This window comes from Haliaeetus albicilla, chromosome Z (assembly GCF_947461875.1).
Source record: "Haliaeetus albicilla chromosome Z, bHalAlb1.1, whole genome shotgun sequence".
Taxonomy (NCBI): Eukaryota; Metazoa; Chordata; class Aves; order Accipitriformes; family Accipitridae; genus Haliaeetus; species Haliaeetus albicilla.
The window spans coordinates 16,358,617-16,373,988 of NC_091516.1; the positions used below are offsets into that span (position 1 = coordinate 16,358,617).

The following is a 15,372-nucleotide window of genomic DNA, read 5'->3' on the forward strand; positions in this document are numbered from 1 at the left end:
GCAAAAGTCACTTCATGATTAGCCTAAATTTTAAGTTAGATTTCAGTCAAATGTCCCCTTAAATCGTATGCTTTCCTTCATGAACATGTGCTTCTAATCCATCAGCACTGATGATGCATAGAATTGGCTCTAAAATAAGGAAAATGTAGGATTAGTGGGTTTTCTTCTATGTCAATTTGGGAAAAAAGGCATCCAAATACTACAATGTTGACATAAAAAAATAAGTAATTGTAAATTTCCTCTTTCTTTTTATCAATTAGGGTCAAAAGCGAATGTTTGGAACTTACTTCCGTGTTGGTTTCTATGGATCCAAATTTGGGGACTTGGATGAACAGGAATTTGTTTATAAGGAGCCTGCAATTACCAAACTGCCTGAGATTTCTCACAGATTAGAGGTAAAGAAAAAAACATTGTGTTAATATGTTCTCCAATGTTATGTTATACTTTCTGATGGGCCTACACAGTTCTAATAGTATTATTGCTATATGAAAATCAGTAACAAACTGATTTGTACCATGGATTATTTCCTTGGTATATATCCTTTCCATTGTAGCCCTTTTTACAGCATAATGATGAAAGCAATGTATTCTCTTCAGGCCATGTCTCTTATGGGCAGGCCTGTAATATATCGAATGATTTGATTTGAGCATGCCAGATATTTGCTTTGTATCTTTTCAGCTTTTTCGTGGAACTGCAATGTTCCCTTCTGATCACTTTACCTTAAGTTCTGCTTTTTTTGTGAGCAGCTCATACTGATCTTCGTTGAAGATGCCTTGCCCTGGCCAGCTGTGGTTCATGAAGCAGTATACTGACTGTACAGAGCCCAGAAATTGTCATGGTTACTTCTTTCTCCTAGAAGCATACAGATCATTAGCAGTGTAACAAAGACTCTGGGGTAATTGTGTTTCCTTTCCAGGGATTTTATGGCCAGTGTTTTGGGGAGGATGCTGTGGAAGTGATTAAGGACTCTGCTCCTGTCGACAAAAGAAAGCTGGATCCCAATAAGGTAGGGAAACCCTACTGAGAGCGTTGAGTGCTTTGTCACAGAAAAGGAAGGAAGAGGAAACAGAAAAGGAACTTTCATGCTCAGACATTAAGGCACCCAAAAGAAACCCAACTTGGCTGTATCTCTGTGCCCAGGGATGTCCTTAAAGCCTCTGTGAAGGGCTCAGTTTGGTAGCTTGTCACAGAGTGTGGAAATTAGAAGTTCTGACTTCTGGTCCCTGCTTTGGTTCTGATCCCCAGGCTTAAGCTGTGCCTTCCCCAGAGGCAAGTTTTGTCAGCTCTGAAGAAGAGAAGGAGCCCTGAAGGATCTGCAGCTTTGTGCTCTTCCAGACCATGCTTAGCCAATGTGAACTATGGGATATTTCACATATGCCATTCCTTTTACACTTCTTGGATTGTAAAGTACTGTAATGGTTCTTCCCTCTTTTCTCAGGCATACATACAAATTACTTTTGTGGAGCCATATTTTGATGAGTATGAGATGAAAGACAGGGTAACCTATTTTGAGAAGAACTTCAACCTCTGTCGGTTCATGTACACCACACCTTTCACCATGGATGGGCGCCCCAGAGGAGAGCTTAGCGAGCAATACAAGAGGAACACCATCCTAACCACAATGCATGCCTTCCCCTACATCAAAACTAGAATCAATGTCATCCAAAAAGAAGAGGTAATTGGGTTTTGAGGACAGATGTAATTTCTCAGGGGCTGAAGAAGTCTCTACGTGGGAAGATTTTCAAATTCTATGATTGGTAGAAGAAAAGAAGGCTGAATTTCTCAGACATGTTATGCTCATAAATAGGAGTGGCATAGAATGGGGAGACAAATGCAAGATGGGTATTTACTATGGACAAGGGAAGCTAGTGAGGGTATAGTCCTCTTTTGACCCCCCAGTTGTAATGCTGTGTAGGAGGATGTGTGGAGCTCTGTTTATGGCTGTACTTCTAGCTGATAAAGTACAGTCAAAGAACTAAATTTGGCTCAGACCTGGTTTGGAGACAGGGAAGCTTTATAAAGGTAGAAAGTGCAAAACCATTTCAGACATGAAATCAGTAACTTAGAATAATAATGAATTTATGCAAACAGGGAGTCAGATCCACATGCTATTCTTGCAAATGGTAAGATGTCAGAGAGCTTTGCATCAGATGCAGTATCTACCAAGGTGACATTTAGATTGAACAGTCTTCCTTGGTTTCACAACTACTGCTTTTGGCATGGGCAAATGACAATGGTATTGCCAGGTTAGAACAGGTCAACTGCATGCATGATTCATTACATCTTTTCTTCCATCTCCGTTAGTTTATTTTAACCCCAATTGAAGTCGCTATTGAAGATATGCGGAAAAAAACACAGGAACTAACTGCAGCCACCAACCAAGAACCACCAGATGCCAAAATGCTCCAAATGGTTTTGCAGGGCTCAGTTGGAGCCACTGTAAATCAGGTAAGGGAACCAAATGAGCCAGGTGAAGAATTGCTGCATACTTTTCTCAATGTGCTTTCTTTTTCACTCTGAGCTCTTGCAGTGGAAGAAGTACATCTAGTCAGACACATACAGTCACAATGTGCATTTAAACTTCATCCCTTGATATTTAGTCATTGTATACTGTTCATTAGGTATGCTTTTGATGAAAGTGCTTTTGGAAGAGCTGTCTTGGTTGTAGGTGCAGAAACTCACAGAAGCCTTGTGAATGCATCCAAGGTTTTTCCATTTCTAGCACACTAGTCATCTCAGCCATTTTGTTCAGTCAAGGTGTATCCTTGGGGAATGGCTATAAAAATAACAATTCTGCTGTTGCACCACCACAAACTCACAGTTTCACAGAAAATAAATGAGGTCAAGACCTGAGTGCCCCAAAAGAAAGTTGAGATTCAATAATTATGTCTGCTAATAAAAAAAGGCAAATAAAAAAAACTAAAATGAAAGAATAAAGACACAACTGAGAGAAAACTTGTTATTATCCACAGTTTCACAGAGCTTTGTTTCTTTGCTGAAAGCCTGAATACTTTCACTTTCTCCAGATTCTTCATCAACCAAAGCTTCTAGTCTGAAGTAACACATTGTTGTAAGCTTTGGAAAGAGTGGTCCTTTTCTGCGCTGGGCTTATTTAACTCCCTTGGGGTCTTGTAATGCTACACATAGGAGCTGTGTTTATCTCATGTAACCAGGTTTGGCAGCAGAGCTATCCCACCTCTTCTCTGCTGAGTAGAATTTGTCAGTTCCCTTTTTTGTGGGGCTAGAGCTGAAATAAATACAGGAGAGGATAAAATATGATGGGCAAAAACTGCTTGCCAGAGGAAAAATTGCGTCAGGGGGGTGGGAGAGGAGCAAAAACCCATCCTGTTATGGTGACTACACATAGTTTTCTTTTGTTTCGTAACTCCGTTCATGAAAGAACAAACAGCTTAACCAAACGTGTGGTCTGTTTTCAGTCTAAGCAGGTGTTTTTTGACATTTTCCTGTGTTATTTCTGTAAGGGACCGCTAGAGGTAGCACAAGTGTTCCTGGCTGAAATTCCAGCAGATCCCAAACTTTATCGACATCACAACAAGCTGAGGTTGTGCTTCAAAGAGTTTATAATGAGGTCAGTAAAACAAAATTGAAGTGCTGAATTGCATCAATAAAGCCAATAATCGCAATAATGCAACGATAATATGACTGTGTGATTAATTATGCAAGTTAGCATCATGAATCCTGGCATCTCACGCTTTAGACTCTTGGTCCAGACTTGTTATCTCTGCTTCATGGTCAGTGCTTTGGTAGGCTTTGCATCCCAAATGGGAGCAAATTTTAACACTTCAAACTAATTATGTAGAAATTAAGATCTTCCATTTGTTTTATCCTCTGATATTTTACAGAAATCAAGCATTTCAGACTATTGCCTTGATTTTATTTTTAATAAAATGACATTTTTATGTAGGAAGCTGTTCATAAGAAAACATTTGACCCAATCTGTCAAGCAGACACATCGGTAGTGGTAGACACATATGGCCTTTGCTTTAGATATGCTTGTAAATCTTAACAAGCATACCCACATAGCAAGATATTAATCTCCTTAGTCCAAAGAAAGCATAATTGCTGAAGGCTAAGTTTGAGTTAAATAAAAATGAGCCTTATGCAGAAGATACAGCCTCTACTCTCTGCTATTGTCACTTGCATCTGTCTACAGTAAGTAGGCAGGTAGCTTAGTATTCTGCAGTCATTAAATTTGTTATTAGCTCCCTCATGCATTTCTAATGTCTTAAAAATACACCTCAATTTGTGTACTTGGGAAAGACAGAGGTTTCTTATTAGTTCGTTATCATTTTGGACTTGACAAGTTATCAGAGGAATGCGTAGCCCAGAGGAGTTGGATCCTTGGCCATTCATATTACCTAACACAAAGTTAATGATTTTAACAGAAGTAGGCGACACATCATACCTTTTTTTTTCTTTCCTTTTGCCTAGGTGTGGTGAAGCAGTGGAGAAGAACAAGCGCCTTATTACTGCTGACCAGCGGGAGTATCAGCTAGAGCTCAGAAAGAACTACGGGAAGCTGAAAGAGAACCTTAGGCCCATGATTGAGAGGAAGATCCCAGAGCTGTACAAACCTGTAGTGAAAGTCCATAGCACAAGGTACAGTTAGGGCAGGGTTTTCTGTTGTAGCTATACAAAAAGATGCCATTTTTTTCAGGGAGCAAAGGCAGTTTTACTGGCAGCTAAAAACAGGCCATGATATAGACTGCTAACTTCAGACTTCTTGGTTAATGAAGTCTGCTGACTTCCACTGGAGCTGAATGTAGTACTAACTGTGTTTCTCAAGCTGCTTATATTCCTGGGGTAGAGGATTTATGTCATTTTAATGCATTGTTAGAGAAGTCTTCCCCCTCGTCCTAATGAAAAGATATCGGAAACATCTTGCCATTTCTTCACCATTTGAAGCCAGGAAGGAGGTAGAACAGGTATGTGTTTTGAACACATAGCACCATGTGGTGTTAGCCAGCATGAAGTAAGAGTGATCCTTTCACTCACAGGTAATATAATTAGGTTTAGTCCCATGACTGAGACAGAAGACTCTTAACTTATGTTCTTTACTTACGAATATACACTTCTTCACAAAGCCACTGTGTCCAGTGTGGGGTGGGAGTAGAAGAAGTAATATACCTCTGACCTGCCAACATATAACATGCTTCAGGTGATGATTTGTCAGCTGCTCCTTTTCACAAGGCAGATATTTCTTGGATTCTTTTTCATTTGCCCACTTTATTTATGGATCCATTTCATTGCAGGGAATCTTTTCGTAACCACAGTTTTAGGAAATACGATGCCCAGACTTCTTCACAAAGCACCTAAGGACTAGCTGCTTTGGCCAAGAAAGAGCTTCATGCTGCACGCCAGTAGTCATGGGGTATTCAACATCTATGAAACCAGAAACGTCTCACAAGACAGCATGTGCACTTTCTGGACAGCTTGCAGAAAAGCATTTACACAAGATCACTGAATGAACGCTGGGGGTTGACTCTTCATCAACCACATCTCATGAAGGTTTGGGAAGGAAGGGGATGCTTTTTAGATACTTTTTGTATATTGTAAAATAATCACATAATGTGGAGGGGTGGACAATTAGAGTGGTCAGTGGCATGAGGTCAGTCACCACTAGCTAACAGACACAGAACTGCATGATTTGGTTGAGGTGTTACGTGAGTCCAAATAACGTGTCTATGGGACACTGACAAATTACATCTATTTACGGTCCTTTTCCAAGACAGCATTTATCCATGTGCTTTTGGCAATGGAGCACATTCTGCAAGTTAATCGCATGCTTAAATGCTGTCTTAATGAGGAGGGACATGGTTCCCTGCTCAGTGTTTGCTGAGCTGGAGCTGTAGGAAAGAATAATTTCCTCAACCGGTTTCTGTCACCAGTTTCTATCATGGTCTTCACTGCAGGGAGAGTTCTGCACAAGTTTTCTCAACCAAAGCTTGGGAAGCAAGAAGTAGCAATAAATAACTCTTATAGATCTTCTACATTTTTTTTTCTAAGTATGGGGACTACTACTTGACATGCCACTGGATTTCTTAATAATCAGTGTCATGTTTAGCAGAGCTAACAAGTAATAGTTTAAAAAGAAGACGCTAAGCTATGAGTGATTCTTCTACTACACAATGGTGTTATGTAGATAACTTTATCTAAAATTAACTACAGAAGCGCACAGTGAGGATTTCCTGCAAGGCACTTCACTCAGGCTTTACTGCAGCTTAAGAGAAATTAGCACATAATTTATAATACCCAATGCTTAGTATTTTCTGAACCCCGAGCAAACATTTTACTAAGTAAACTTTACAGCACTCCTCTGAAGTAAGGAAATATTATTACAATTTTGCAGATGAGGATGTTGAGAGAGAGAGAGATTAGGACTTTGGAACTCATTTAGTGAGGCAATGGCAGAGCCATCATTTGTATTGTGACCATGCTTACCATGTAATGTTTGTATTTTGAAACAAAAATCTATGAAAGCGTCCCTTGATATTACTTCCTTCCCTCTACCTTTTCAGGGTTTTGGAAATTATGGTTTAATGCTGATTAAAGTAACCAATACCGTTTGCCCAAACACATAATTTAATGTTAAAATTAAATGAAACAGTGGAATTAAGTTTTTCCTTTGTATTTCATTTTAGAAAATTATAGTGAACTTTCTCAGAGCTGATGCCATGTGTTTCTAAATGCAAAGCCTCTTTGCTCCAAAAGTATAAGGGAGATTGAGGCTGCTGCTTACACTGGAAACATTTTGACTTTTTATGGTCAGCTGTAGCCTTGCTGTTTGATAAGAGGAATTTTCCCAGCACTTCACTGACATCTGACCGAGTCAGATTTTGAATGTGCTATGTAGAAGATTCACAGGGATCATCAAACAAGATGAGATGTGGAAAGAGGTGAAATAAACCCTGTACTTATACAGCACTTGGAGTGTAAGAAAGCATTTCCCTCCTCATGCATAGTATTGTTAAATGCAATAATCAGGAATAAGTACTCCATGATTTTGAAATGAATGCATCCAAAGTACATAAACAAATGGTATTAAGAGCTCAAAGCAAAATATGCCTCCATGGAGTGGCTTCTCTGTATACAGGTTGCTTTGAAACAGTTCTAAGTTGAAAAGATAATTAATTTCCCAAAGCTTGGAAGCTATGAGATCTCTGCCTATCAGAAACTAGACCCTTATCTATTGTCTTTAACAGCCTGTTCAGGAGGAAGGTCAAAATACTGTCATCTGTCAGTCCCATAATCCAAACTCATTGTTTACAAGATGCTTATCGTTTACAGCCTAAATAACAGAAACCTCAGGGAAACGAAAAACCCCTACAGGTGTACAATATACTAGGTAAAAGTAAGGTAGTGTTTCATGTTGTGTGGTCCTTGAACTGAAACAATACTCAGGATAATATGAATACTGAAGGACTCTTCACTCACATTTTACAAGCTGAGCACCCCTCAACCAGCTGGCCAGTCTTGCCCTCAGTTTGTAGCTCATGTTGTCCCTTCTACAAATAAAACATGGTTTGTACATTTCTTTCAAGAGTTGAATTGTGTGAAATGTAAATTTTTTACCATATGTCATTCATTTTGCAATAAAGTGACTGTTTCACAGGATGTTCAGAAGTGCTTTGTGTTGCACCTTATACCTCTATAGAATCCAGCTGGAAAGAAAATTTCAGTAGGAACAACCTTTCCTTGTAGAAGCATCATTCAGCAGAAAATTAAAAGATTTAGGCAGGGGAAGTGTTGGTCTGTCTCAGGGTAAATTGTGTCTGTTGCAGGGCTTCTTAACTTCCTTTTTCATTCAGTGTCTGTGAAAAATGACAGTGGGAAGCTTAGTGATGGTAGTGCCCTTCTTTCCTCCTCCAGTGTGTAGGTGTAGAGCAGAAACACAGAATGACACACCATCTGGGTGATTCAAGACTAAGGAGAGCTCTGTGTGTCCACACTAGTTAGGTCCAGGGCTAAGCTACTGAGGCTGTCACGGGGGAACCAGCAAGTGAGGCATAGAACTACACCCACCCTGGTCCAGAGACTCCCACGTGTGTCTTGGCTGGGAGTTCTCCACAGCTCACTTACTCCTTGCCTTTACCATGAACTAGCACCAGTTTTAAAGAGCATGGTGCTGGTTTTGGGGCTGGAATCCATCAGCTCACCAGCCCAGCCGTGCCCCGTCCCGCTGCACCACGCAGCGGCAGGCTGTGACCAGCAGCATCAAGTCTGTACGCAGCCCCATCGCCCAGCAGAGCACAGCTGATCCACATCAGCTGGAAGCACACACTTGCACATCTGACAGCGTGCAGACAACACACATATATAAGGAGACCATGCCAGCTGTGAGAAGACTAACAGAAGTATAAATTAACCTGTCAGCGTGTTTTGAACACATTTGAACAGTCAAGGTGGGTGCTTAAGGTCAGCACTACTGATCTTACATGACCAGCCCTAACACTAGATTTCCTGGTTTGCAGAACAGCAGCTGTAAAGGGAGCACACCTTTCATACTGCAGGAAAAAATCACACGTTCAAGGCTTCAGCAGGTGATGGACTGAACAGGCACGACTGTGAGTAGCTGTAGCCACGCTTGTGCTGGGTAAAGAGAACTGCAGTGTTGTCACTTACAACTGGCAGGTCTGGGTTACACAACCTCTTTCTGGAAGCTGAATGCTTCCTCTCATTAGGTTTCCCGCCAATCTGAAGACATGGTAAAACACAGGCGAACATTTTAATTCCTTTTTTTTGTTTTTTCCTTTTTGTCTGTTTGAAGTATCATAATCTCAAGTGTTTCAGAAAGGGGAATTAAAGCTTAGCAGACAGCCTGACATAGAGCCAGCTAGGACTCTTTAAGGCGTGACAATCTCTCAAAGCAATGGTTGTTATGAAAATGAAGCACATGATAACACTGTTTTACTGTCCACTACAGTGCTGCTGCCTTCTGGTAGACAGGAACATGTACAAGGAATGTTCATAGTGTGTTGCCACTAGTGCTGAATTTGGGAGTGGGGCAATTTGGGGAGTAGCTCAGCTGACTACATTTTGACCATCTTTTAAACTGGTTAAACAGAGTGATTAAAAAATAATCAACAGGTCCTGATAAGTCATCTCAGATTGGGTAATGCTCCAGTCTATCAGTGCACTGAAAGGAGAAAGGGCCCCTGTGGAAAAAGTCCTTTTTGATTACATTAATAAAGTCAATGCACATTCATAGTAGAGCTCAGTTAGTGTTTGGGAAGGTAACAGTAAAATCTGGCATTGATTGAGTGCTTGACATAGGGAATTGAATACGTCTTCTGTGACTCCTTATGTTCTCAGTGAGGGATTGGTTTAAATGAAGTATTTTTATTCAAAAACTGTTTTCCAAGTGTTCAAGAATTAAAAAAACTAATCTGGATGAAGTTTTTTGCAAACAATGTAGTTACTCAATATTGCTCAGTAAAAAATCCTGAAAACATCAAACTAAATGTTGATCAAAACAAACTAAAACCAAAGACCCTCAACAGTAGTTTTCTAGGATTAGTCTAGAAGGCCTTGAAAGTTGTAACATTTTGTTCTGCTTGTCTGTTCTAAGAAATCTGTAGCTTTGCATTCTTCAAAACAAAATTTTCCCCTTAGGAAAAGAAATGCAAAGTTGAATTCTACTTTTTTTTTTTATTTCCCTTTATGAATTTATACAGCATATGCTGGGGTGTCCAGAGCTAAGCATGCGTTTAGTCCCAATTACGACACAGATGCACTATTTATAAGCTATATACACTCTCAATGGAAGCAGTTGTGAGAAGAAAAATTGGTATGTACCTGTTTAAATACCACATGTGCAGAATTAAAAGATACCTAAATGCAAATGTAAATGCTTTAAAGCATTACACACTTTTTTCCCTATGCTATAAAATTGATTTTATATTTCTGTCTATGGATCTAATACTTCTTTTAGAACTATTTATTTTTATAGGAATAAGGTTTTTCGCTATCTGCCTCTATTCATGTGTTGGATGCCTGCTAGGACTTGTGACATTCAAATAACAAACTCTAATAACCAAAGGGACAAGGTATTTCAGCTTCATGGTAGGAAGACTACGTTTTGTGCTATTTAACAAACACCTGTAAAACAACTGGAAGGGAAAATTTCCTACCACACATTTCCAGCTTTCCCAGATGTGAATGTCTGTACAAATGTCTGTTGCCCAAGGAGAGCCCCATGAAAAAGCAGAAAAAGCACACTTAGCATTGCTGATATATCTATAACCTGAAAGTGCCAGAAAGCTGTCTTAAAACCTCAAGCAAACAAGTGTTTCTGGCCTTGAACAGTGAAGAAAGGAAGTACGTACAAAACCATAAACTTTCCTTCGTTTGCAGCTCAACTTTAAGAGAAATGAAGAATCCCGTCTCAGGTGTCAAAAAAGGTTGGAAATGTTCCCAAAGGTGTGTGTTCCTTCTTGAATTAAGGCATAAACTCCTGGGCTCAAACCTAAAACCCTTGGGGTGGCATTTTTCCCGGTGGGGGAGGGGAAGGGGAAGGGGAAGAGGAAAGGGGAGGTCTGCCAGAAAGATCAGCTTTACAAAAATTAAGCTGATAGCGCTTGCCTCAGAGGTTGGAGAATTCTTGGCAGCCTAGAAGAATGGTATTTTTGCTGTAACTTTATGCTGCCAGCTTTTTACATTGGGAGAATAATATTGAATCATTGGGGTCCAAAAGATTTCAAAGAGGTTGGCTTATGTAACAGACTTCAATCAATGATTAAATTAGAAAGAACAAAACTCTTGTAATCTGTGGCAAGCTGAAGAGAATAAAACCAGTCCTCTGTGACTGTGTAGAAAGGATTGCTCAGCTCAGGTTGTAGAGAAACCCAGTTGCCCCCAAGGCCTGCTGCAGCCTAGGACAAAGGCTGCAGCTAAGTGAAAGAAATCCATCCATAAAGAAATAAATAAGCAATCAGGGAGCAAAAGATTAAAAACCCAACACACTGTGGGGAACAAAGGGAGTAGTACCATGGAAAGGGAATTAAGGGCAGGTTAAAGCGCTGAATGCATCTCACTTTCTACACTGTGTGGGGCATTCAGCACCAAACCGAGCACTGCTGTGCTTTAATGGAAGCTGTCAGGCAAAAAGTAATCACAAAAGCTTAAAAAATAATAATCATAAAATAGGGAAAACTCTAATTCTTCTAATAAAGATATTCTTATGTTTTAGGGGGATTTTGTGGATTTTGGTGCTGGGTTTTTTTGCTTTTTAATGCTAGCTGCCTGGATTTTGCTAGTTTACATCAAGAACTGGGGAACTGCAAAAGCAACAAACAAAAGGCACACTGTGCTTTCCTATCACTCCTTTGAAGGAGGCAGACCAAGTGTTGGGATTGTTACTTCCAGTGCGGGATTCAGGGTGGCTGGGAGCAGCAGCACAGCCCCACACACCTCCTGCGGTAACAGGTGCCAAGAGTGACCACTGGTTCCGTGGGCTATGCACAAAAGGGATCCTGTGGACAGAAATTATTCAGCTTGGAAATACAGTCATAGACAGGCATAGTCTGAGGAAACAGAGGGCAAAGGCAGAATGTCCTGTTATTTCTGCTAGTTTTGGTTCACTGCTAATCTCTTCTATTACTAACCGATGGAGGATGCACCCACCAGTGGCTTTGCAGTTATGGGGATCCTGCTCACAAGCCAGGCAACATCACGGGTGCGCTGACCCTGCAGCACCAGCTGCCATCCCGGCACTCAGAGTGTTCCACTGACAGAGGCAATCTTCCTAGAAAGACCAGCTAAGCCTTCCTTCACTGCTGATCATTCCCACAGCCTGGTAAGGAAAAGCATTTAACACACGGTATTCATGGCTGCAAACCCGGAGCTTGTTCAATCCTCTGTTTAACTTCGGCAGTTCGCTTTCAGACAGTTCCCATCTCTGCTCTCCGTGATGCTGGTGTAACTCACCCCCTGCCCAAGATCCCTGCACCCGACCGCTGCGAACCTACACATGGGTTGTGCAGGACAGTGCAGTGTAGGAGGGAGCCGGCCATGGAGGTGTTGGTGAAGGTTGCCCACAGCTCTGCAGGCAGGGCTGCAGGAGAGCACTGCAGGGACTGCGCAGAAGAGCTCGGACACGCCAGCCCGTGCCACCGAGGGGGCTGCTCAAATGCCACTGCTGGAAGGAGGGCGGAAAACTGCCCAAGCCCAAGAAATGCTTCGGGGATTAATGCATTTTTTTCAATCCTCAGCAGCGCTCTGCATCAGTAAAATACCAAAGTGCGCTCACTGCAGCCAGAGAGGAGAATTGCACACCGTGCATTAAAAACGGGGACTCTTCCTTCATATGTTCTAGGATGGTATGAAACAGTGAGAGGGTACCTGTGTCTACACAACAACTGCCAGATCCCAGGTGAAGACTGGCTGGCAAAACCAGAGTGATAGGTCAGCTTAGTTTATGGAGGAATCCGTATTTACTGTCTGTGCCACGTTGCATTGTCAGGAGGTACATTTGAAGGCTGGAAACTTCTGCTGGTAGTCATGAGTTTGTTGAAACATAAATATAGCATTATTAGACCTGGCATGCCGTTCGGCTCATCCCATTTCCTACCCATGCAGCAGCCAGTACCAGATGCTTCAGGATGAAGAATCTCTGTGAGTTATGAGAGAGGATCCACACCCACCTCCAGCACTATAAATCACAGATTAATCAGCAAGGCATGCGTTTCAAGAACAGCTAAAACCTTCCCCAGTCTCTGCCAAAGCAGCTTCACACTGATGTCTGTGAAACAGGAACAAAGAACCTGTTCTCTTCTTCAGATTGATCACTGGTCAGAGTTGTCATTAAATAACCATCAGATGGGCCCTTATTTGTTAAGTCAGTCAGCAGGTGAGAAAAACAGGAGAAGGTACCTTGACCACTCTTCTCAACAAAATGCCCAAGCGCATAAAGTTTTTTTGGTTGCACTTTTACAGTCAAGGCCCTCCATATTCCAATCACATTTTTTTAAAAAAGGTACCATGCCTCTAAGTTAAAATCCCCTTGTGAATTTGAAACTAGGATGAAGGTTGAGAAACCCTATTCTAAGAGGACAATCGATTAATGAATTTGATGAAATCAAATCATCATGGAAATCAAATAGCCATTTATACAAAGTAAATAAATCTGTCTGTGCATAAGAGCAGTCCTTGCTAGCCCAATTCTGGCACAGAGCACATTTTAATTTGAGAATTTTCAGTGTACAAAGATAGAAAGAAAATTCCAAATGTCTTGTATGTAAAATGCAGGAGTCATTCAAAGTGTCCCTCAGGTCCTATGTATCTCCTGCTGTGGAACCAAAATCAACGATGAGGGAGGAACTACTCCAAGGAGCCATGGCATCAGGGAAATGAATACTGGGGTTATTAATTTCCTGATTCTGCCATTTCCTTGGATGAACATGCACAAATTTAGGATTGCGCCAACTGAGTCTAACTTTGGGAGGTCATTTAACAAATTCCTTGCTCCAGCAAGAAATTGCCAAAGCATTTTATCTCCTGCTTTCTTCTTACGGTTGTTGCTTTTGTCTCTACTATGGGTCTGAAGTTTGCTGTCGGGGTGCTGTGACACATTTTCTGCCTGCCCTGGCATGTGAGACAGGTATCTTGTGAACTCGTCCAAGCCAACTCTCCCTCTCATGAGCTGGCATGTGGACATGCTCATCTCCCCCAGCACAGGTGTCCTAACAGATCTTTGGTGATAATTTTAGATTTTAGCAGGATTCCCCAATGTAGTTCTAGACCACAGTTGCTGTATGCACATACCCACTAAGGAAATTATTATATTAATCTCTCAGAAAATTGATGAGAGACATCAAGTCCAAGTAAAGCTTTTTGTGGAGACTAAGCTTGGTAATACAACTGCATGATGGTGTTGATTCAACTTAAACTGCAGTGGCCTCTTCACCCAGCTCAAAGGTAAAATAAAGGTCTGGGAGCTCTGAAGCATCAAGCATTCTTTAAAATATTTCAGTGATAAGAGGTAGATAAAATCTAGAAGGCAAATTTATGGCAACTTTTCCTCTTTTTTATTAGAGCTGATTGAACCTTGGGCAGTATAGTATTTTGACACTGGTCCTTTAAAGATAAGGGGAAAGGCAAGTGCTACATTTCATCTAGTAAATGATTTCTGGAGTTGCATTCCTGTGCATTCATGCACAAATCAAGAACACTGTTTTGCCTCAAATATCCCTAGGCCTAATGGTGACATCCAAGACAATGTATGGCAAACAGCAACACATACCCTCCAGCACTGAAAACACAGATGATGGAAACTCAGCCGCATGCTGCATCATTTCATTTCACTTTAGACTGACAGGCAAGCATGTGGTACTATTTCCAGGCTGCCACTGATGTGAGTCCTGAACCAGGGCAGAAAAAATGCTCTGCCTTCTTTCGTGTTTGTGTAACATCCCTCCTTTACAGATGGTGCTCAGAAACAAGCCATGTGGTGGGATTTGCTAGCGGTGTGTGATGCTGAGAGAAGAACGACAGTGCATACACCTACTGAAACCTCTGCTTCCCTAAAAGCAAGTCAGAACAGTAGATGCACAGAGAGAAAAAGCTGGGCTTTTACAGGCTTGCCAGTGAAGAGTAGTAATCTGACTCTCAGCTGCCATGCCCACTGTGTGGGGTCATTCACACTGGTGCAACGTGTTACCCGTACTTTTCACAATGGTTTGCAGAATATTCAGGGCAGCAAAGGTCCAGTGCTTTTAAAATTGGGTTTTACTTAATTCCTTAGGTTGCTACTCAGCTTTGGCAATGGCAGCTGCTTGGCAGCGATCAGCACTTCAAAGCGTCCTTCACAAGCAGAAGAGCAGCCCAGGCCCCTGAAGGGAGATATTCCCAGCAGCGCAGCCCTGCCCCCTCTCAGCCCCTCTCTGTGCGAGACGCCACAAAGGCAGGGAGGAATTAGGCAGGGGCGGCGGGGGGAGGGGGTTGTAGTGCTCTGGTCAGGCTTAGGCAGGTGCTATGAACACCGCTTCCTACAAGCCAAAGCTTATTTCCAGTAACAATATGGGTTTTTTTTTTTCTAGTAAGTGGTATTTCTAGAATGGACAAAATAAGGCACAGGAAAGCATTGCCATTTCCTATGGAAAGAACATTTCAACTTTTTTGTTTTGGCAAAACCAGAATTATTCTGTTTATAGAATTTTAGTAGGATTGTTTTGTTAACAGGGCAGGGCTGTTTCCACCACCCCAACAAATCGGGTGAAGTTTGCTGTGGCTTCAGGGGCTTCCCTGGAGCTGTGAGCCTTGTGGGACTGGCAGCATCTCAGATTTTGGGGGTTCTGGGGGAAGGCAGGAGAGGGGGGGCATCGTGCAAAAAGTGAGTTAGCCTCAGCCTTTTCC

General features: G+C 41.6%; 1 protein-coding gene across 1 annotated transcript in view; it reads left to right on the forward strand.

Annotated features, from left to right (window-relative positions):
- DOCK8 (dedicator of cytokinesis 8) overlaps positions 1-7,630 on the forward strand; it is a 95,897-nt gene extending 88,267 nt beyond the window's left edge. Inside the window, exons 42-48 of the mRNA XM_069776337.1 lie at positions 261-395; positions 917-1,006; positions 1,439-1,675; positions 2,305-2,448; positions 3,483-3,589; positions 4,453-4,620; positions 5,274-7,630. Of these exons, the coding sequence (XP_069632438.1) occupies positions 261-395; positions 917-1,006; positions 1,439-1,675; positions 2,305-2,448; positions 3,483-3,589; positions 4,453-4,620; positions 5,274-5,337 (945 nt within the window). The 3' untranslated portion in view covers positions 5,338-7,630. The remainder of the gene's footprint in view (positions 1-260; positions 396-916; positions 1,007-1,438; positions 1,676-2,304; positions 2,449-3,482; positions 3,590-4,452; positions 4,621-5,273) is intronic.
- Positions 7,631-15,372: the final 7,742 nt, after the last annotated feature.